Source organism: Somniosus microcephalus, chromosome 2, assembly GCF_052327205.1.
Source record: "Somniosus microcephalus isolate GS21.2 chromosome 2, FLI_Smic_1.0, whole genome shotgun sequence".
Lineage (NCBI taxonomy): Eukaryota > Metazoa > Chordata > Chondrichthyes > Squaliformes > Somniosidae > Somniosus > Somniosus microcephalus.
In genome coordinates, this window is record NC_140988.1 from 303,318,995 (window position 1) to 303,340,740 (window position 21,746).

Below are 21,746 nucleotides of genomic sequence, written 5' to 3' on the forward strand. Positions count from 1 at the left end.
GTGATGCCCTGCACAGCTGAAACGTTTACAAGCACTCATTGCCTCATGCTTCATTCGACTGGTCATTCTTCACACATGAAGTGTGACGAGTTGAATTGTGATACCGGAGGGCTGCCGTTGCTCACGGATTTGTATCTCTGAGATAGTTGGCTCTTTCAAGAGAGGAGAGAGAACACTGAAGATTCCTCATTTTAGATTTGATTGTGAGGTTCCTAGGAAATAACATTTTATTTTGCATATATACATATAAAAAGTTGTCTGGTTTTATAAAAAATCAGATTACCACTTTTGACTGCAAAAAAAATATGAACTTCTCACAGAACTTCGGTAATTCATTGCTGATCAGTATCTTCAGATTAGTTCAGGATACTGGGTGTGTGCTCATGACTCTCAAAACCTTGCGTATTATTCTGTGTTCATCCACTACTGAACATCCTGCCCCAGTAGGGGGCACTCTGGGAGCATGTGGCATCTTGTCTTGTCAGTTCTTGTTCTACAGTTCCATGTTTGTGGAATTTCCCTGGGATGTTTTTATATTCCTGGTTTTTTACTGCTAGCTATTTAAAACTTAGAAGTTCAAAACATCTGCTTTCATTGAGCCTTTGTGTAGCTCAGGTGCTACCTGTTGAATGAAGTTCCTTATTGAGCGTACTATTCAAAGGATTGCCATCCCATGACCTGAAATAAAATGACACCAGGTTTAGTTTTCTAATGGCGATTAAAGAGTGATTCAGATTTTTTTGTCTTCACAACAATGATTGTACTTGTAAAAAAAATTATTTCTTTGTGGAGTACTTTGAGATGTCCTGAGCATGTGATAAGGTGCTGTATAAAGATACTATATAAATTTAAATGTTCTCTTATGTTCTTTCTGTGTATAATGGCAAACTTTAAAGCTGTGTGATCCCACCTGACCAATCTTTTTTACAAACCCAACTAATCATAAAATGTTAACTGAAATGGCGAGTATTTATTAACAATCCCTTGTGTCTGCAAAAAGAGGGTGGAAAACAATTACCTTTCTCCCTTTTCTCCAGTTTCCTCAGGTTGAGCATCAACTATTGACCTGTATCTAAACCTCTGGCGATGGCATTTGGAGCTCTGTAGATGTGACTTGATGGGGACTCTCCATTTGATTTCCACCACTTTTATTTAAAAAAAAAAAAAAAAAATTTGGTCCTGTCCTATGGGTGTCACTGGCGAGGCCAGCATTTATTGCCCATTCCTAATTGCCCTTAAAGTGGTGGTGAACCGCTGCAGTCCGTGCAGTAAAGGTACTCCCATAGTGCTGTTAGGGAGGGATTTCCAGGATTTTGACCCAGCAACGATGAAGGAATGGCGATATATTTTCAAGTCGGCATGGTGTGTGATTTGGAGGTGATGGTGTTCCCATGCACCTGCTGCCCTTGTCCTTCTAGGTGGTAGAGGTCACTGGTTTTGGAGGTACTGTAGAAGAAGCCTTGGTGAGTTGCTGCAGTGCATCTTGTAGATGGTACACACTGCAACCAGTGAATGTTTAAGATGGTGGATGGGGTGCCAATCAAGCGAGCTGCTTTGTCCTGGATGGAGTCGAGCTTCTTGAGCGTTGTTGGAGCTGCACGCCTGCCGGGCAAGTGGAGAGTATTCCATCACACTCCTGGCTTGTGCCTTGTAGATGGTGGAAAGGCTTTGGGGAGTCAGGAGGTGAGACACTCGCTGCAGAATATCCAGCCTCTGACCTGCTCTTGTAGCCACAGTATTTATGTGGCTGGTCCAGATAAGATTCTGGTCAATCGTGACCCCAGGATGTTGATGGTGGGAGATTTGGCGATAGTAATGCTGTTGAATGTCAAGGGGAGGTGGTTAGACTCTCGCTTGTTGGAGATGGTCATTGCCGGGCACTTGTGTGGCGCGAATGTTACTTGCCACTCATCAGCCCAAGCCTGAATGTTGTCCAGGTCTTGCTGCATGCGGGCATGGACTGCTTCATTATTGCGAATGGAACTGTACACTGTCCAATCATCAGCGAACATCCCCACTTCTGACCTTATGATGGAGGGAAGGTCATTGATGAAGCAGCTGAAGATGGGGCCTAGGACGCTGCCCTGAGGAACTCCTGCAGCGATGTCCTGGGGCTGTGATGATTGACCTCCAACCGCCACAACTATCTTCCTTTGTGCTAGGTTTGACTTCAGCCAGTGGAGAGTTTTCCCCCCCCGATTCCCATTGAGTTCCATTTTACTGGGGCTCCTTGATGCCACGCTCAGTCAAATGCTGCCTTGATGTTAAGGGCAGTCACTCTCACCTCACCTCTGGAATTCAGCTCTTTTGTTCATGTTTGGATCAAGGCTGTAATGAGGTCAGGAGCCAAGTGTTCCTGGCTGAACCCAAACTGAGCAGCGGTGAGCAGGTTATTGATGAGTAAGTGCACTGTCGACGTCACCTTCCATCACTTTGCTGATGATTGAGAGTAGACTGATGGGGCAGTAATTGGCCGATTTGATTTGTCCTGCCTTTTGTGGATAGGGCATACCTGGGCAGCTTTCCACATTGTCGGATAGATGCCAGTGTTGAAGCTGTACTGGAACAGCTTGGTTAGAGGCGCGGCTAGTTTTGGAGTACAAGTCTTCAGCACGACAGCCGGGATGTTGTTGGGGGCCTATAGCCTTTGCTGTACCCAGTGCGCTCAGCTATTTCTTGAGATCACACGGAGTGAATCGAATTGGCTGAAGACTGGCTTCTGTGTTGGTGGGGACCTCAGAAGGAGGCCGAGATGGATTATCCACTCGGCACTTCTGGCTGAAGATGGTTGCAAATGCACCAGCCTTGTATTTTGCACTCGCATGCTGGGCTCCACCATCATTGAGGATGGGGATTGACGTAAGAAAACTACTAGGCACTTGGTTTAAGCGTTAAACAAAGCTTTAATTAACTGTTTTACAACATGGAGGTCTAGTTGTGTCCTTCACTAGTTCCTGTTAAGAATGTCTTGCGTAAGCTGGGCCCGTGCCCGAGTATTTATACTCTCCCTGGACAGTGCCACCCGCAGGCCGCTCAGTATTATTTCATAAGTCTTTCTTTTATGAATGACTGATTCATGTCAGGGATGTTCATGGAGCCTCCTCCTCCCGTTAGTTGTTTAATTGTCCACCACCATTCACGATTGGATGTGGCAGGACTGTAGAGCTCTGATCTGATCTGTTGGTTGTAAGATCGCTTAGCCCTGTCTATAGCATGCTGTTTCTGCTGTTTAGCATGCATGTAGTTCTGTGTTGCAGCTTCCCCAGCTTGGCACCTCATTTTTAGGTATGCCTGGTGCTGCTCCTGGCATGCTCTTCTGCACTCCTCATTGAACCAGGGTTGGTCCCCTGGCTTGATGTTAATAGTAGAGTGAGGGATATGCCGGGCCATGAGCTTATAGATTGTGGTGGAATACAAATCTGCTGCTGCTCATGGCCCACAGCGCCTCATGGATGCCCAGTTTTGAGCTGCTAGATCTATTCTGATTCTATCCCATTTAGCACCTTTTGGTCTGTTTGCAGCTATTCAACAGCAATATGATTGAGATCAGCAACTTGGCAAATAATCCACATCCCAACCCTTGACGGTTCAGTGTGTTGTGCCCGAACATTACCCTAAAGCACGTTTTCCGAGTCCGTGTTGTTCAAGGAGTGGCAAAACATTTGTTTGTAACTGATCCCCACAGATGGAATTTTTGAGCTGTGTTGTAACAAGCACTTTCTTGCAGCAAGAAGGTAAAATTGTACAGAGTGTGAGCTGAGGCCATGTTCCTGTCGCTTCTGATAGTCAGTAGAATTGGCAGCAAGTCACACACCCACCTACTCGATGGGGAATGATGTGTGGCAAAGGGAAATAAGGAGAGGGGTGGTAGACAAAGATAAATACTCTACCAATAGAAATTACTTTCCGGCAGCTATTTTTTACTGAAATTGTTCTGACATGCTGCACCGTGTTTCCTACATTTTTAATTTCTAGTAAACGCGTTCCAATAACTTAATTAAAACATTTTACTAATCTCAGACCAATGCCAGTTGATCATCTTCTGCTGAGTCCAGAAGCTTGGTGGCAGTGCACAAAATGCTGGATTGTGTGAAAGAAGAAACAAATGATTTCAGGGTGCGAAGCACTGGCAAGGGTTGATGTTGAAGTGGAAGAGTTGCTACTGGGCCTGTAAACAATGGTTGCCAAAGACAAACGGTGCATCAACCTCCGAGGTGGTGGTCCAGCTGCCCACAGTTTGAGAATTAGTCACCAACAGCCACAAATTGATAATGAGATTATTGTGCGAGGCTTGATATTATGGACTTTTCCTTTTTCTCTCTGTCTTTTCTTTCCTTCTGTCTTTTTCTTTCTGTCTGTGTTTTTTCTTTAATGAATTACTTTTGAAGTGCCACTGTCTCTAATTTGTCACACTGCTTGTCTGACATCCAGTTCTGGATGAGTAGAAATTTCCTCCCAACTAAATATTGGGAAGACCAAGGCCATTGTCTTCAGTGCCCCTCACAAACAAGCCGTTCTTGAGCCACCGACCCCTTCCCTCTCCCTGGCAACTGCCTGAGGCTGAACCAGACCGTTTGCAACCTTGGTGTCGTATTTGACCACGAGATGAACTTCCGACCACATAGCCGTGTCATCACCAAGACCGCCTACTTCCACCTCCGTAACCTCACCCGACTCCACACCTACCTCAGCTCATCTGCTACTGAAAGCCTCATCCATGTCTTTGTTACCTCTAGACTTGACTATTCCAGCTCTCCTGGCCGGCCTCCCATCTTCCACGTCCATAAACTTGAGCTCATCCAAAAATCTGCTGCCCGTGTCCTAACTCGCACCAAGTCCCGTTCACCCATCCACCCCTGTGCTCGCTGACCTACATTGGCTCCCGGTCTGGCAAGGCCTCAATTTAAAAATTCTCATCCTTGTTTTCAAATCCCACCATGGCCTCGCCCCTCCCTGTTTCTGTAACCTCCTCCGCCCCTACAACCCACCGAGATCTCTGCGCTCCTCCAATTCTGACCACTTGCACATCCCCGATTTTAATCTCTCCACCATTGGTGGCTGTGCTTTCAGTTGTCTCGGCCTGTTTGTCTTCAGTAATATTGTTTACAGTCCCAGTAGCAACTCTTCCACTTCAACATAAACTCTGAAATCATCTGTTTCTCCTTTCACACAATCCTCTGCAACTCTGCCCCCCTGCCCCATAACCTCTCCACCTCTTTCTTTTCCTTTAAGATGCTCCTTAATACCTACCCCGGGACCAAGTTTTTGGCCATCTGTCCTAATATCTCCTTGTGTGGCTCGGTGTCAAATTTTGTTTGATAAAACTCCTGTGAAGCGCCTTGGGCATTAACGGCACTATATAAATGCAATTTGTTGTTTTGTTGCATTCACCATTGTAATGCAGGCAATGTGCTTATGTTAAAATTGCGTCGACAACTAATACGGTGCCCTGTGGTCGTTGGTGTATTTGACTGGGAGACCATGAGAGGGGGGTAAAGGAGAAAAATACCTTCTAAACAGATGGACTCCCACCCTCAAAAAAGGTATAGCCACAACATTACATTCACCTGTAAGTCCCATTGTAGGTGTGGTTAAGGTCAAGCATATCTTCCGCCTGTGAGCATTCATTTTTAGTTCATAAGATTTTTATATCTATTGTCAATAATTCCTTTTTAAATTTGGTCTCTTTATAGGTTTTCCCACCAGTACCAGTGAAACCAGATTTCTCTTATTATATGAAGGATAAGAACAGCAAATGCCTGCTTCCTTTAGGTGACAAGCCATGCTCTGTGTATGTCCCAGCATTGAAAGGTAAGGAGGTCAACAGAAGTTGGCGTTCTTTGATCCGTATAGTCTTTGACTGTCTTGCTGATCCATGTGTTTGGTATGCAGTGTGCTTCTGTTCTGACAATTGTCTTCTGTATCTGGGCAGTTTAATGAGCTGCTTCTGTTTGCAGCAACTATCAGACCTCCAAATTGAGAGAGGGAGAGCAATTTATTTTACACTTGCACAGTACCAGGATGTTCTACTGGCTGAACATTCTGTCCTAGAATGGAGATGCTGTGGTTTGAACCTTAGTCCCAGCTGTAATTATAACTCTTTTTTTCCCCCCAAGTTCTTAACAAGGCGGGTAGATGAAACATTTCCATTCAGTGAGCGAGCTGAAGCTATCAGGACTAGTCCTGCCTAAGATGCACACCTGCTGCTGCTATAGTATTTAAGCTTACCTCACCAATATTCCTGGGGAATCAGCAATATAGCTGCTTTATCAGCCTTTATTTGTATCCACAAATTTTCTAAAATTTTAAGATTGAAAAGGCAGTAGAGACACACTTTTAAAGTTGCCTTTGGAACTCAAGCAAAGGGCATGTTATAAATGGGAGAGGAAGAAGAGGGTATATATTGTTTCTCTGCTGGGGGTGTTACAAATTCAAGACTGCTGCAAATACTTTCTTGGGTTCATTGGTGTCAACCGCTCCTACAAGTGGTCTGATCGGCTTGCGTTTGTTATCTACTTGCACAGTCGTGTAACCTGGGGTGTAACAATAAAACCCCCTTGTGCCCTGAACTGGATATTCGTGTCTTCCGTATGTACTTCTTCCATCTCTCCAAAGGTCTACCAAATGAACACTTGCTGAGACTAGGCCAGAAACTAATCATTAAGCTGCTTTATTTCACACCATGTGAACGTACAGAATACCAGTTGTAATCAAAACTCACTTATTCCACTCCGCTTCACTTTGTTTTCTGTAAATAAAGAACGTAATGAACTCTCCACGTTATTCCACATTGGTGGACTGTTTTATTTACTTTTTCAGAATTATCTTACTTTGTGTACAACCACTGGTTATAAGAAATTGCATTTTGGCCTTCAGCCCAGGGTAGAGCTTCTTCGCTCTGCAGCCTCTTTTTTTTCTTTCCCCAGTCAGCTTGACCAGTGACCACTTTCAGTCAAACTGACTTTGCCTCACCCACACCCAAGAGCAGAACCCACTAGCCTAACTTGGCAATGGCCTCTGCTGACTTCACAGGAATAGGATTGTCACAGCAGCAATAAGTGAGAACTTCCACCAGAGTGTTAAACCTTTGTCTGCAGCACATTGGTTCAGACACCCTGCCTGAATTCTAATCTACATCTCCCAAACCTCACTATTCTGTTTTACATGTATTACACCAAGGTCACTCCATTGAGGCATGGTCAGAAATCCCAAAATGCTTAAACTTTCATAGAGGGATTATAGAACATGTTCTCGAATTAGTTTGGATTTGAAATAGTTTACTTTTTAGCCAACCAATACAAACTAATTGGGAAGTGTTACGATGAGCACAAATCTTATGTAATAACTCAAAGATGTTAAATGTGATGCAGTATACCTCCATGAGAATTTAAGGATTCCCATGTCTTGTGTGAACCTGACCCACTGCGCAATTGTCTCTTTGGCTCCTCACATGCTGTGTTGATGAGAATTGCCCCAAGATATTTGCTCACAGATGCTGCTTCAGTGTTGAGTTGTCCCTCAGTTTTGTGTAACATACAATATTCTTCGTCACTTAGTAATCTGTCACATGGAAGGAAGTGGGAAATGGCCTCAAAACAAAGATGCTATTCAACGTGTCAAAGCGGCATTTCACATACGACTGGCTGACCTCCTGCACCAACAGCATCAACTAACTTCCCAGCCTTCAGCCACTCACGTTGATGTGTATAAGGTATGTCAAAATGAATAAAAGTCATTGCCAGTTTAGAAATACAACCTCTGAAAGAGAAAGGTTAAGATTTTGGGCGGGTCTCTTTGTCAGTTAATTTAAGCTAACATTGGAGGGATGTGGGAGAGTGATTCTTACCTTCTGATGACTGCTATTAGTGAAAAGTCTAAACTGTTGTTTCTCCAGGACACGAGTATTTTGATGTCTTGGCAAATACTTAAGAGAAGCTGGTGCTGGCGGGGTGGGGGGGAGGCGAGGTGAGAGAATTGCGCAATCTTTTTCTGAAGAGACTAATTGCACACTGTTTAGGAATACTACATCCCCAACATCCTTGGCCAACAATCACCCCATACATCAAGTGTTTTGCTGGGTAACTTGTAGGATTCCATTGAGGAGCACAGTAAAGATGAAAAAACTTCCCTCAATATTTAATTTTGAAGTAGCTCAACGTTGGTAGTACTTAATTGCAGTGTTATTATCACATTGACTTGCCTACTTACAAACCCTTGTACTCTCACCTTTCATCCCTGGAAAAACGTTCTGTGCTGCCCAAAGCAGGCTCATGAGCACACTGTCTAGCTCCTCCGTTCCTCTCCTTTAGCCCCCCATGACATGCTGTTACTATTGGTCTGCCCAACAGCTCCCTCCTGCATCTCCTCTCCCTCTGTTTCACCATTAATGGCAGTGCAATCAGCTAGCCGGGCTCTGTGCTAAAACATAAGAACTAGGAGCAGGAGTAGGTCATACGACCCTTCGGGCCTGCTCCGCCATTCAGTAAGATCATGGCTACTCTTCCACCTCAACTCCACTTTCCCGCCCGGTCCCCATATCCCTTGATTTCCTCCAGAGTCCAAACTCTGGAACTCCCTCACTGAGCTCGCTCACTAAACTCCCCTGTCCTGCTTGCTCTCTTCCTGCCTTTAAATGCCAACTTGATCATGCATTTGATCATGCCTTTGGTCATCTCTCCCAATTTCACCACTTATGCTCGACACCCATTTTTAGTCCTCTGTGAAGTGCCTCGGAATGTATTTTCTATATTAAAATGTTGTATCAATGCAATTTTGTGGCTGCTTCCTGTAACCCCTTCTGCTCCCATCATAAGGCAGATTTCTTCATGAGTGAGGGAATTCTATGAAGGCAAAATGTTCAGTAGTGTGTATAATGTATGTCAAATATCCACAATTAGTTTTTTTCCAGGGTTGATAGAGCAACTAAGAATGGATATAACTCACCGTGACAGATTATTTAAAGTTGTTACTGGTTCTACTTAGGATGGTTATGTTTTTCGAGTTCAAGTGGCATATCATAGAGAACCTCTGATTCTGAAGGAAATCCAGACACCTGATGGTATGCTGAAGTATCGGGACACCGAAGAGTCCTTGCAGTTAGAATTGGAAACCCTTCATCTACCTTATCTAACGAGTACACTGCATGGGTAAGCAGCATGTCCTGTAAGAACATAAAATATGACACATTGCCTAATCCATTTATCCAAAATGAATTGACATTTCAGACAACTTAATGTACATTTTAGAAGCAGTTTAGAACACTTTACGCCACGCTTGAACAGGAGAACACTTTTATTTGGGGCATTTTCTGATGGGATTTTTCTTCAAGGTTTACATCAGTAACAGCTGGGCTGCTTACTTGGCTTCATTGCTGAGGACCTTATGGGGTGGCATAAGACAGAGAAAACAATAAGCAGTCAATTTTCCCAAACATCTCAATGTATATTTAAACAAAATCTTGTGCATAGTGAAAAATATACTTGGCTTTTATGCATACTTTTTTGCTTCATTCACTGGTAATTGACATCAAAATGATAAGAAAACAAACTTTAAAAAAATTAGAATTGGCTTAGTTGCCACGTCCACCACCCAGTGTGGTACTGAACTGTACAAACCAGGAAAGTTCATTGGTTTGATTCCCAGTTTGTGCTGAGTCATCAGATCCCAAACCCACAACCTCTACCACCTGGAAGGACAAGGGCAGCAGGAGCATGGGAACACCATCACCACCAAGTTCCCCTCCAAGTCACACACCATCCTGAGTTGGAAATATATCGCCAATCCTTCATCGTTGCTGGATCAAAGTCCTGGAACTCCCTCCCTAACAGCACTGTGGGAGTACCTTCACTACGCGGGCTGCAGCGGTTCAAAAAGGCGGCTCACCACCACCTTCTCGAGCAATTAGGGATGGGCAATAAATGCTGGCCTTGCCAGCGACGCCCACATCCCAGGAACGAATAAAAAAAATAGTTGCACTACAACAACAGCTTGCATTTATATAGCGCCTTTTAACATAGTAAAGCATCCCAAGGCACGTCATAGGAGCCTTATCAAACAGAATTTGACATGAAGGGCACTATAGCTGGCCTGCATGCTTGGGAGGAAGAAAAATAATCAGCCAGGGCTCCCACAGATGCTGGTTTGAGAGACTGCTTTATCTGGTAGCACATGTTAAAATATCTCGACTGTTCATGTGTTTAAATTCAGACCTAAATCTGTTCTATTCTAGGCTTCAGCAGCAGCATTCTGCATACAGTGGAACATGTCGACTTGCTAAACGCTGGATCAGTGCTCAGTTACTCAGTAATGATATTGGTGAGGAGAGTGTCGATCTACTTGCAGCCTACCTCTTCACGCAGCCTGCACCTTATTCACCCCTTGCGTAAGAATATGTTTATATTTTATTTGAGGGGATAACAGAGGGAATATTGTATTTCTATCATTTAAAACTTCTTTGCAACCACTTTTAATCCACCCAGTGCTGTGTGAGTTCACTTGTCTGTGCACTTTTGACTGTATCTGTTTGACGGCCTTTTCTGTGTTTTGATCCACCAAATACACTTTTGCCGATTGACCATGGCGTGACCTCAATTTATAATAGCCCGTAATTTGCGGTCAGCGCCGCTGCGACTGGCCTCGAAGAAAGCTGCCCACAGAGAGATCTCGATCTGTGGCGAAAACTTTAGGTTTCTCGCGTGTAATTGAGTGTAGCGCTGTGAAAAGCGGATTCCTAGCATAGTGCAGCAGTCCTGTCATCAAGCTGTCTAAGCAGCCAATCACATTGAAGAATTCTCAGACAGCAAACCAGGAAATGAAAAGCACTGATTATCTGCACTTTTTAAAAATGTTACAGAGTGCGAAATAAAGATTGCGACATACGCATGGGGTTAAGGTAGAAGCTGCAGTATCATGAACAAACTTTAAAAAATGTTTTTATTTTTTTTATTGTAATTTTCATTATAATGGAGAAACTTGACATTCCACGGATATAAAAATTAGATTTTCTGGGCCAGAATGGTTATTTAACTGTTAAACCCCAGTTACACCTATTCCAAAAAGGCTTAACAATTAATGGGGTATTTAACAGCGATATTAGTGTGGAAAAGTGCAAATTTTCGTCAGTTTGACTGATTGCCGGCTATGGGGGAGGGGATCCACAGTGCAGCCTGTGTCGGAGAAGTGAATGACTGACCGCAACTTCAGGATTTCTGCATTTAGATGCGCATGCATCTTTGTACTACATCTTTGTACATTTAACTAATTTTGAGCAATTTTTTGTTTTTCCCTTCTGTATCTTCTGTTGGTTAATAGTTCTCCACAAACTGGCTTCCTTCGCTTTCTGAATTTGTTATCTACATTTGATTGGAAGAATAACCCACTGATCGTGAATCTGAATGGCGACATAAAAGGTGAGATCATTTGGCTGCCTTGAGTGATTACTTTGCTGCTTTAGTTATTAAAATGGAACCAAAGACTGACAGGAAAAACTGTAATGAAACAGTGGGTGATCTTTAAGGAGGAGATGTTCCAAATACAGGCTAGGTACATTCCAACAAGAGGGAAGGGTAAGGGAACCAAAGAATGGGCTCCTTGGATGACGAGGGAGATTGAGAAGATGATGAAACAAAAAAAGAGGGTGTATGATGCATGTCAGGTGAATTCTTCAAGGGAGAACCAGACCAAATACAATAAGTTGAGAGGGGAAGTGAAGATGAAAATAAGATTGGCAAAGAGAGAATTTGAGAGTAGAATGGCGGTTAACATAAAAGGCAACCCAAAAATCTTCTCCCGGCATGTAAACAGTAAGCGGGTAGTAAGAGCTGGGGTGGGGCCTATTCGAGACAAAGAAGGTGATACAGGAAACTTTGTTATATCCGGCACCGACGGGACCGAGCTGTTGCCGATCTATCAAAACTGCCGGACATACAAAGTTAATGTTGAAGCATACGGAGGTTTTCATCTCCGTATCTGACAACAAACACTTGCTTAGCAACAGCTTGTAAACAGTCGGCCCGTACCTTGGAAGCGTCTCTGTAGCTTAGCAACAGCTTCAGAGAGACTTTCCAGAGCCCGACTGTTGAAAACAAAGCCACGAGAAGAAAAAAAACCTAACAAAACGGCTCCTGATTTCTGCCGGTAGATCGAGGTTTCCGGACATACAACCTCCGGATAAACCAAAGTTTCCTGTATATGCTTCGAGGCGCAGGGCAAGGCTAGAATACTCAATGAGTACTTTGTATCAGTATTTACTAAGGAGGTGGATGCTGACAAAATATCGGTAGAGGTGGAAAAGGTAGAGGCAATGGAAGGGGTGAAAATTGATAGACAGGATGTACTAGAAAGGCTGGGTATGCTTAGAGTGGACAAGTTGCCTGGTCCAGATGGTTTGCATCCCAGGTTGCTGAGGGAAATGGGGGAGGAGATAGTGGAAGGGCTTGCCATAATTTTCCAATCTTCACTAGATGCGGGGGAGGTGCCGGAGGATTGGAAAGTGGCAAATGTGACACCATTTTTCAAGGAAGGGTGTAAGGACAATCCTAGTAACTACAGGCCGGTCAGTTTAACATCAGTGGTGGGTAAAGTTTTAGAAACAATAATCAAGGAAAAAGTTAACGGGCACTTGGAAAGCTTTAAGCTAATTAAGGAGAGCCAACACGGATTTGTAAAAGGCAGATCATGTTTGACTAATCTAATTGAATTTTTTGATGAAGTAACAGAGGATTGATGAAGGGAATGCAATGGATGTTGTCTACATGGATTCTCAGAAGGCATTTGATAAAGTACCACATAGAAGGCTGGTTAACAAAATTGAGGTTCATGGAATAGGTGGGTCAGTGGCAGCTTGGATAAGGAATTGGCTTAAGGACAGACAACAGCGAGTTGTGGTAAATGGCTGTTTTCAGACAGGAGGATGGTAGACAGTGGTGTTCCCCAAGGGTCAGTGCTGGGGCCACTGCTTTTTTTGATATACTGTATATAAATGACCTGGATATTGGAATACAGAGTAGAATTTCTAAATTTGCCGATGACACCAAACTTGGGGGTGTGGCAAACAGTGGTGATGATCCAATCGACTGCAACAGGACATAGAAAGGCTCGCAGAATGGGCAGACAAGTAGCAGATGGAATTTAATAGAGAAGTGTGAGGTGATGCATTTTGGCAGAAGGAACAGGGGAGAGGCAATATACACTTAATGGCACAGTTTTAGAGAGTGTGCAGGGACAGAGGGACCTGGGAGTTAATGTGCAGAAATCCCTGAAGGTGGCAGCAAAGCATATGGGATATTGGGCTTCATAAATAGAAGAATTGTAACCGGTTTTTGCGGTGGCCAACTTCCCATGGCCCCTGCCGCAATCGGCAATTATTGTAAGTGATTTCACCCCGCCCATAGCGAGCACGCAAACCCCCTTACTACAAGTTCTGGATGATAGGGATTACTGAGGACAGATTTGAACACGGACAGCGTTTTCAGGCTCACCCGTACAGTGTTTATTAAGGCTGACAAAAACCACTCCACTCGCATACAGTACGAGTGGTGTGAACACAACAGTACAGTTTATAACAGTACAACCCTGACTTGTCCAACAAGCCCCTGCCGTGCTGACTTGCCACGGCCTAAAAACACCCTCCCGTGAACTAAACTATCACAGGACCCTTCCCACGCTAAACCCCCTCTGGTTTGGTAAGAACATACAGGCACCCCCTCACACAGCTAAGTGATCTTGTGGCTGTGTAGGCTTGGCAATGCTCACCTAGATTGCCCCTTTTTGATCTTGCTTGCAGCTTCCTCCCGTACGTCTCGGCTACCTGGTTCCGTACCGGCCTTGCGGCATGCGAGTACCAGCCTTAGTCAAAGTCCGTCTTGGTTGGAAGAGCAAGGCGCTGCTCCTCTTGACGTTCCGTTGTGTGGAGAGCAGGAGAGAGAGAGTGAGAGCTATCCAAACTACTCTCTAAATATACCCCTCCAATACACAGACTGCTGTCTGGTTTTAATGGACACATGGCCTTAGAGAATGGGTTTCAAGCTTCCTTCCAGGTTTGAATGGTTCTTGATCTCATTTTGATCTTCAAGCCGATTAACTTAACGAGTTCATCTTGACCAGAACAATGAGTCATCAGCCTTGCTAATCAAGACTTGGGAGTGGGCCTCTCGGGCCATTGTTTCCAAGGACAGTTAGAACATGAAATGTAATTTCTAGAGCTGTTGCTGCTACTTCCTCCATTTCCCTCCAATTCCTCAGATGTCTTCTGTTGGGTGCTGGCATTGTGTCCTCTTTTTAGCTTAAGTAACTTCTCTAATAATTGCCTTTTAATAGCTACTAAGAAAAGGAGAGAGAATTGTCTGAAACCCATCTCCGTCAACATCATGCAACTGGCCAGGCTGTGATTGGAAGCTTTAGAGGGGCATGAAGCAGCAAGTGTTTGGGGGCAACCGATGCAGGGAACTGAAAATGGCCCAGGGCCAGTTTACTGAGTCCCATTCTGTAACCCAATCATTCATTTTAATTTTTTTTAATTTTTTTTTTAGAGACCCTTGCTCAAAATTCCTACCCTCATCATCTGTGTCCCTCTGCAGCTTTTGATTGCAGCCTCCATAATCTGTAGATCTTTCTTCTGTTTACGGAATATTTATGCTCCAATGAGATGGAAGCAGATCAAGGTAGGAAGGTGATGGCCAAACAGACATTTTCTGTTTGAGAGAATTGCATAATCAGATCAAGAAAGGGAATTGCAAGGAACATGATCTAACAATTAAACTACTTGTCATTCATTCTTTACTGTGATTTGCAAATTGGACATGCCTTTGAGAGGAGGATTTGTCTATAGTATATTGTGTAGTATGATTTGACACCTGAAATGATTTTTGTTACTTCATTTATAGATGCTGAATATGCTGAGATTAAGAATGACTTTGTTGCTGCACGGACCCAGCATCCAGTTATGTTTATTGCTACACCCAATGACAGGAAGACTTCAATATGGACAAAAGGCCAACCATCCGCACCGGTGAGCGAAGCTTATCACTTTTTTTAAGCTTTCATTAAAGCACACAGATGTACCCATGCAGATGTTTAGTGATTAGTGTAAGTGGATTTTTTTTTTGCTGAACTTAAATTTATGTGCAGTTCTTGTGGAGTGCTAGAACATAAGTTGTTAACTCTCTATGGGGTGCATTTATGATCTCAACCAATTGAGGACATGCACTTGCTGAACAAAGGTAATCGGTTGCCAATTCATCGTCTGCTGCTGTAGTCCAAGTCCCAGCAATCACAACGGCAGGGAATTGAGAGCAGGCACTTCCTGTTTTTGTTGGAAGAGAGGTGCCCGCACAAAGGTTGTCCAGAAAATATGGGGGGAGAGAACAAAAATATTGTAAAAACAGGGAGAGAAAAAATATAACCATCATATAGGCTTCAATACAGTGGAACAACATGTAGAGCCACCACCACCAAGTCACACACCATCCTGACTTAGAAGTATATTGCCGATCCTTCATCGTCGCTGGGTCAAAATCCTGGAACTCCCTCCCTAACAGCACTGTGGGAGTACCTTCACCACACGGACTGCAGCGGTTCAAGAAGGTGGCTCACCACCACCTTCTCAAGGGCAACTAGGGATGGGCAATAAATGCTGGCCTTGCCAGTGATGCCCACATCCCATAAACAATTTTTTTTTAAAAAGAACATTTTGGGAAAAATACAATATGCAGAACTCTGAGGAATGGATTCCAAGTGGGTATGGTAGCCTAGTGGCTGTCACTACCATGCCAGTTGGAGAATTTGAATTTGGTTTAAAAAAAATCTGGAAATAAAATGCTGTGATCAGTAAAAGTGACCATAAAGCTGTTGGATTGATGTGAAAACCCAACTGGCTCACTGATGTCCTTTAGGGAAGAAAACCTGCTGTCCTTACCCGGCCTCGCCTATATGTGAATCCAGTACCACAACAATATGGTTGACCCCGAACTGTCCTCCAAAATGGTCTAGCAACCATGCCGTTGTATCAAACCACTACAATCAGGACAACTAGAGATGGGCAATAAATGCTTGTTGGCCTTGCCAACCCTGAGTGAATTAAAAAAATTGTTTGTAATGTGCATTAGGGTGGGAAGTCATTGTGGGGTAATGCTGCTCTATCAGTTTGTTCCCACTCTTGAAATGAAGAGTTTAGCATCACACACATGCACCACTCCCATTTTGTAACCTTGCTGAAAATGAGATCCAGTGAGGTTGAGTTTCAAACTTGATTGAGAGTCCAGCCCTCTAACATTTCAAAATATCAAACAACTGATTTTGTTAAACCTAATTTTGTTGTAGTACACATGAAGAATTGCCTGAGGCATTATCCAATCCTAGCACCTCCTCTGGTCCTTTTGGAATTTGATCAAAGTAAAATGATAATTAATGTTAATTTTTTCAGATTCTTCAGCGATTGACAGAGCTTGCAAGCCAATCATTGCGAACACTAGAAAGACAGCTGATGGATCCATTAGATAACCATGATCTCAAGGTAATGTTTTCCAATATTATATACAGTAAGTAGATCTGTTATATTACTTTTACAAACTACATTAATAACAGTATACAAATGTTCTAAATTACTTGAAACCCAAAGCATACAATAACCTCAGATTCAATAATAGTGATGTTACCTGTTGCTTTCATAGGTCGGATACATTGTCTCGCTTTGTAGTTTCTCAAAATTATGTCCACAGAAACTAAAATTATGCCAAATAAGAGAGAAAAACTGAAGAGTGCTATAAAATGTGAAAAATACAGAAAATTCTGCTAATATATAGCAGGATAAGTCAGCATCTGAAAGAGAAGGGCACGTTAAATTTTAGGATAGACCCATCATCAGTATTGATGTCTGAAATTGTTGAATGTTTTTCTGAGGTTTTGTGCCTTTTTGGTTTTAGCTTCCCCACTGCGCCATGAAAATAATTAATTGTCTTTTAGGAACAGAGCGATGCTGACTGTAATGTGACTTCTATACCTGCTTTCATATCCTTAAAAATACTGCACAAAGTGGATCAGTAGCTGGGAATTCTAGTGGGAATCTCATCAGAAGGTTTGCCTCAAATGTCTGGTTCTCAGTATGTCAGACTTTGTAATTTTAATTTTAATTTAATTTTTAAAAAAACTTCTAGGCTTTAAAATGAACTGTAAGAATTTTATGATCTAAGTTTCCCCCCTTCCATTTCTGCTGGTTTCGTGAGTCTTTTGTTTAAACAGTGAGAGCTAATGAAATTGTTGGGAAAATGGGGAGGAGGCGTTACTTTCCTTGACCGTGCGAGTAGGGTTGTCTTAATATGCTGGAACAGGCTGGTTCGGCTCTGAAGTATTGTCATGCTTGAACTGTTCTGCCTTAAAAAAAACAAATATATTTCTAAAACTAAACAAAAATAGACAAGGGTTGGGGGTCAAGAAAGAATGGCAAAGATGATTGTAATTCTTAATTGGATTTTTTCCCCCTCTCCTGAAGTCACTGACCCTTCACGTGTGGGGAGGCTATCGCTTCGTTATAAACCACCTTTGATGCATGCTCTCAGAGCAGCATGTTGTTTTTTTACAGTATATTGCCGCAATCTCCTGCCCTTACACTACCGCTGCTGTGATGATAAAGCCTATGTTTTAAAAGCTTATGTGTTTCAATCTTAATTTTTTAAGCTTAATATTTCTACACCTAGCTTATTTATTTATTTGTGCCTATCTACAGTACAGTGTCCTTGGTCCTAAAATTAATCTTTCTCTAATGTTATCAGCAGCATTGAGGGGGAAAGACAGGCTTTTCGAGAACGCGATTTAAACCAGTTCTGTCTACATTTCGGTTTTATCTTTGTTAGAAACAAAGGTTATGTAAAAGCATATAGATATTCTTACAATCAGAAGCCTTGTTTTTCTCCTTGCTTCCTTACCTAGCCAGCAACAATAGCATTCCAACTGCTGCAGTAATTTGACTTTTAAATATAGCAAAATTACCTATTTAAACACATTTTTTGTAGCTCATTTTCTCCTAGACTTAACTAAAGGATGTGCTATTCCTCTGTAATCTGCAGCGCATCATCGATCTCGCCTCAGTCAAAAATCATGTGATTATAGTGCCACTCCAGTTCAAACAGTGTGATTCATTCTCAACAACTTGACTGTTGTGAGGACATAATAGATCTCTAAGTTCAGGTGCCTTTAGTAAAATATGGAGCTCCACCCAAAATTTGTGGAGTGTTTTTGAAGCACTTACTGTGCTGCTGCCTTGCAACATGCTGCCGTCTGCATATTGAATTTGACAGTGCCCTAGGACATCAATGTATGGGTGGGGCCAGTCTTTGCTTTGACTCGGCTGTCAAGCTCAGACATATCACATTTAGCATACTTCTTTCCCTCAGTTTCTGCAGATTTCTTGTTTCAATGTACACTCGATGTCAACAAAGGAACTGGAGTAGGCCATTTAGCTCTTCGAGCCTGTTCCGCCATTCATTGAGATCATGGCTGATCTCTGACCTAATTCCATATACCTGCCTTTGCCCCATATCCCTTAATACCATTAGTTAACAGAAATCTAACAATCTCAGATTTAGAATTAACAATTGGCCCAGCATGCTGTTTGCGGAATAGAGTTCCAAACTTCTACCACCCTTTCACTCCTGAAAGGTTTGGCTCTAATTTTTAGACTCTGCCCCCTAGTCCTAGAATCCCCAACCAGTGGAAATAGTTTCTCTCTATCTACCCTATCTGTTCCCCTTAATATCCTGAAAACTTTGATCAAATCACCCCTTAATCTTTTAAATTCCAGGGAATACAGCCCTCGTTTGTGTAATCTTTTCTTGTAAATTAACCCTTGGAATCCAGTTATCATTCTGGTAAACCTGCACTGCACTCCCTCCAAGGCCAGTATATCCTTCCTAAGGTGTGGTGCCCAGAACTGCTCACTGTACTCCTGGTGTGGTCTAACCAGGGCTTTGTATAGCTGCAGCACAACTTCTACCCCATTGTATTCTAGTCCTCTAGATATAAAGGCCAGCATTCCTTTAGACTTTTTAATTATTTTTTATACCTGTCCATGACATTTTAATGATCGATGTACATGGACCCCCAAGTCTCTTTGGACCTCCACTGGTTCTAGCTTTTCACCATTTAGAAAGTACTCTAATCTATCCTTTTTAGGTCCAAAGTGGATGATCTCACACTTGCCTATATTGAACTCCATTTGCCACAGTTTTGCCCATCTATCAATATCTCTGTAATTTTATGCTTCCATCTACACTGCTTATAATGCCGCCTATCTTTGTGTCATTAGCAAACTTGGATATGTGGCTCTCTATCCCATCATCTAAGTCATTAATAAATACAGTGAATAGTTGAGGCCCCATCACAGATCCCTGCAGGACATCACTAGACACATCCTGCCAATTTGAGTACCTACCCATTATCCCTACTGTCTCCTGCCGCCCAGCCAATCTCCTAACCAGGTCAATAATTTGCCCTCAATTCCATGAGCTTCAACTTTAGCTAACAATCTCTTATGAGGGACTTTATCAAATGCCTTCTGGAAGTCCATATAAATAACATCCATAGACATTTCCTTGTTCACGACTTTAGTCACCTCTTCAAAAAAATTCAAACCGGTTCGTCAGGCATGACCTACCCTTTACAAACAACAATCATGCAGGTGCCAACTTTCCCTTCCTGTTTTCTATATTTTGATGATTACTACCTGTCAGCTCGAACTGTTAAGTTATTTTTTAAACTGGAAAGATTACTTGTTTATTGACTAAAATAAGTCTCACTCTTGTTTATACATGAAAGAAATGGCCACAAAAGAATTAATAAACTGTTCCCAATGTGGCATTAAGCGGTAATTGTCTTCTCATTATTGGCTCCTAAACTTAAGGCTAACTTCTAAACTTAAGATTTGCCTCTGAACAAGGAAATAAATGTCTGGAGAAAAGTGTGGGGGTGGGGGTGAGCACCTAGGAGCCCAAGGGTGCATATCCTCACTGGAAGGCAACCTATACTTTTAAAAAGAAGCCCACGGAGAAAAATGTAACCATTCCCTCCCTTTGTATACTTAATTAATCCAATGATGTCCAATCATATTTGTTTTTTAATTGAGGCTGAATTTCCTTCCAGTATGGTGCTCTGCTCGTGCTCTCTCCTCATTTAACACTTCCTCACTCTTCCATGCACATGTTTGAGAGCAGGTTATTTCTCCAAACTGACTGAACAGCTGCAGAAGAGTAGAAGTGCCATTGGTTTCTCTCTCTTCTGCAAGATGGCAAACACCCTTTGCCTGAGGTCACTTGGTGGAGTGGGAACTTTAATCTGAAGTTTAGGCTCTCATTTGGTTTAGCAAGTTTATCCATTGTATATCTGAGTTCATACTAGGGAGGTCGCAGACATGATCCTGAGCTGTGCTCAGTTACTTGATTGGAGCTAGGATAATAGTAGCAGCACTATAGTTGATCTCTACGTCCCAGATTATGGAGGGGAATATAGGCCTGGATTTCTGTACCTGTTAGAATTGTGTTTGTTGACTGAGACTAGGATTGGTCTTGGCTCTGATGCCCTCCATAGAACAATAGTTGCTGATGCTCGCTGTCCAGGGTCATAACATGAAAAACAATTACTTGTGCAAGATATCAGAGGGCACCGATTGCCCGTGGAACCTGGCTCCAGTCACAAGACAGTGCCTTTGAGAGAAGGGTAGGAGGCAAGATAATAAATAAGTAAATTAAATTAAAAAAAAAAATCTCCCTCCACAAGGTGGTGCTTTGTGTTGGTACTACAATGGATCTCCTTCAGGAGTGCCTTTTGAAAGTGAGAATAAGTGCTGTAGTTAAACCAGATAACTGCACATTACACCAGAAAAGTGGATACACAGATATTTATTCAGTGCACTTTGCTTCTCTTTAGGATGAAGTTTAAACATTTGTTATTTACATTGTAATAAGAATGATAGATTATTAATACAAAAGCAAAATGCTGCGGATGCTGGAAATTGGAAATAAAAACAGAAAATGCTGGAAATACTCAGCAGGTCAGGCAACATCTGTGGCGAGAGAAACAAAGTCGACGACCTTTCTTCAGAACTATAAAAAGTTAGAGATGTAACAGGTTTTAAGCAAGTACAGGGGGAGGGGAGGAAAGAACAAAAGGGAAGGTCTGTGATAGGGTGGAAGGCAGGAGTGATTAAATGACAAAAGGGATGATGGTGCTAGGCAAAAGGAGGTGGCAATGGAAAGATGTGGTGCTATTCCTCGAGCTTACGTTGGAACAGTGAACTTTAAGTCCGCAAGCGTGACCCCAAGCTTCCCGTTGCCTGTCATTTTAATTCTCCTCACTCCCACTCTCTTCGGCCTCCTACACTGTTCCATTGAAGTTTATTTCTACGATCACTTCGTGTCCTCTGGTACCTTACTCATGTGGCCATTCTTTGTGTGGAACTTGTCAGTAGGCTATTTGATCTGATCCGGAGTCTGGTCCTGTCCTAAAAATGTCCACAAATCAGCGCACTTTTCAGCAAGGCATTGATCAGCAGCCGGAGGCCTGGATAATTTTCCTTCCGCTAGTGCAAGGAAGGTGAATTGCGTGTAGTACCCCTACTGTTCCCCAGAACTGAAATCGGCTAACAGTACAGCAAGAACAATTGTTTTTACAGACCTTTAATGATTGAATGGGTGATTGTAAAATAGTAAAGGTTTGGTGCTGCAGTATATTCTGACTGTATTATAGGCCAGTGGTTTTCA

At 42.7% G+C, this 21,746-nt stretch overlaps 1 protein-coding gene across 2 annotated transcripts in view; it reads left to right on the forward strand.

The window, feature by feature from the left end:
- nol6 (nucleolar protein 6 (RNA-associated)) overlaps window positions 1-21,746 on the forward strand; it is a 136,704-nt gene that overhangs the window by 108,118 nt on the left and 6,840 nt on the right. For both annotated transcript variants that reach the window (XM_085973893.1, XM_085973890.1), the window contains exons 17-23: window positions 5,694-5,811; window positions 7,557-7,711; window positions 8,983-9,146; window positions 10,229-10,381; window positions 11,311-11,408; window positions 14,883-15,007; window positions 16,421-16,510. In XM_085973893.1, coding sequence (XP_085830019.1) covers window positions 5,694-5,811; window positions 7,557-7,711; window positions 8,983-9,146; window positions 10,229-10,381; window positions 11,311-11,408; window positions 14,883-15,007; window positions 16,421-16,510 — 903 coding nt within the window. The remainder of the gene's footprint in view (window positions 1-5,693; window positions 5,812-7,556; window positions 7,712-8,982; window positions 9,147-10,228; window positions 10,382-11,310; window positions 11,409-14,882; window positions 15,008-16,420; window positions 16,511-21,746) is intronic.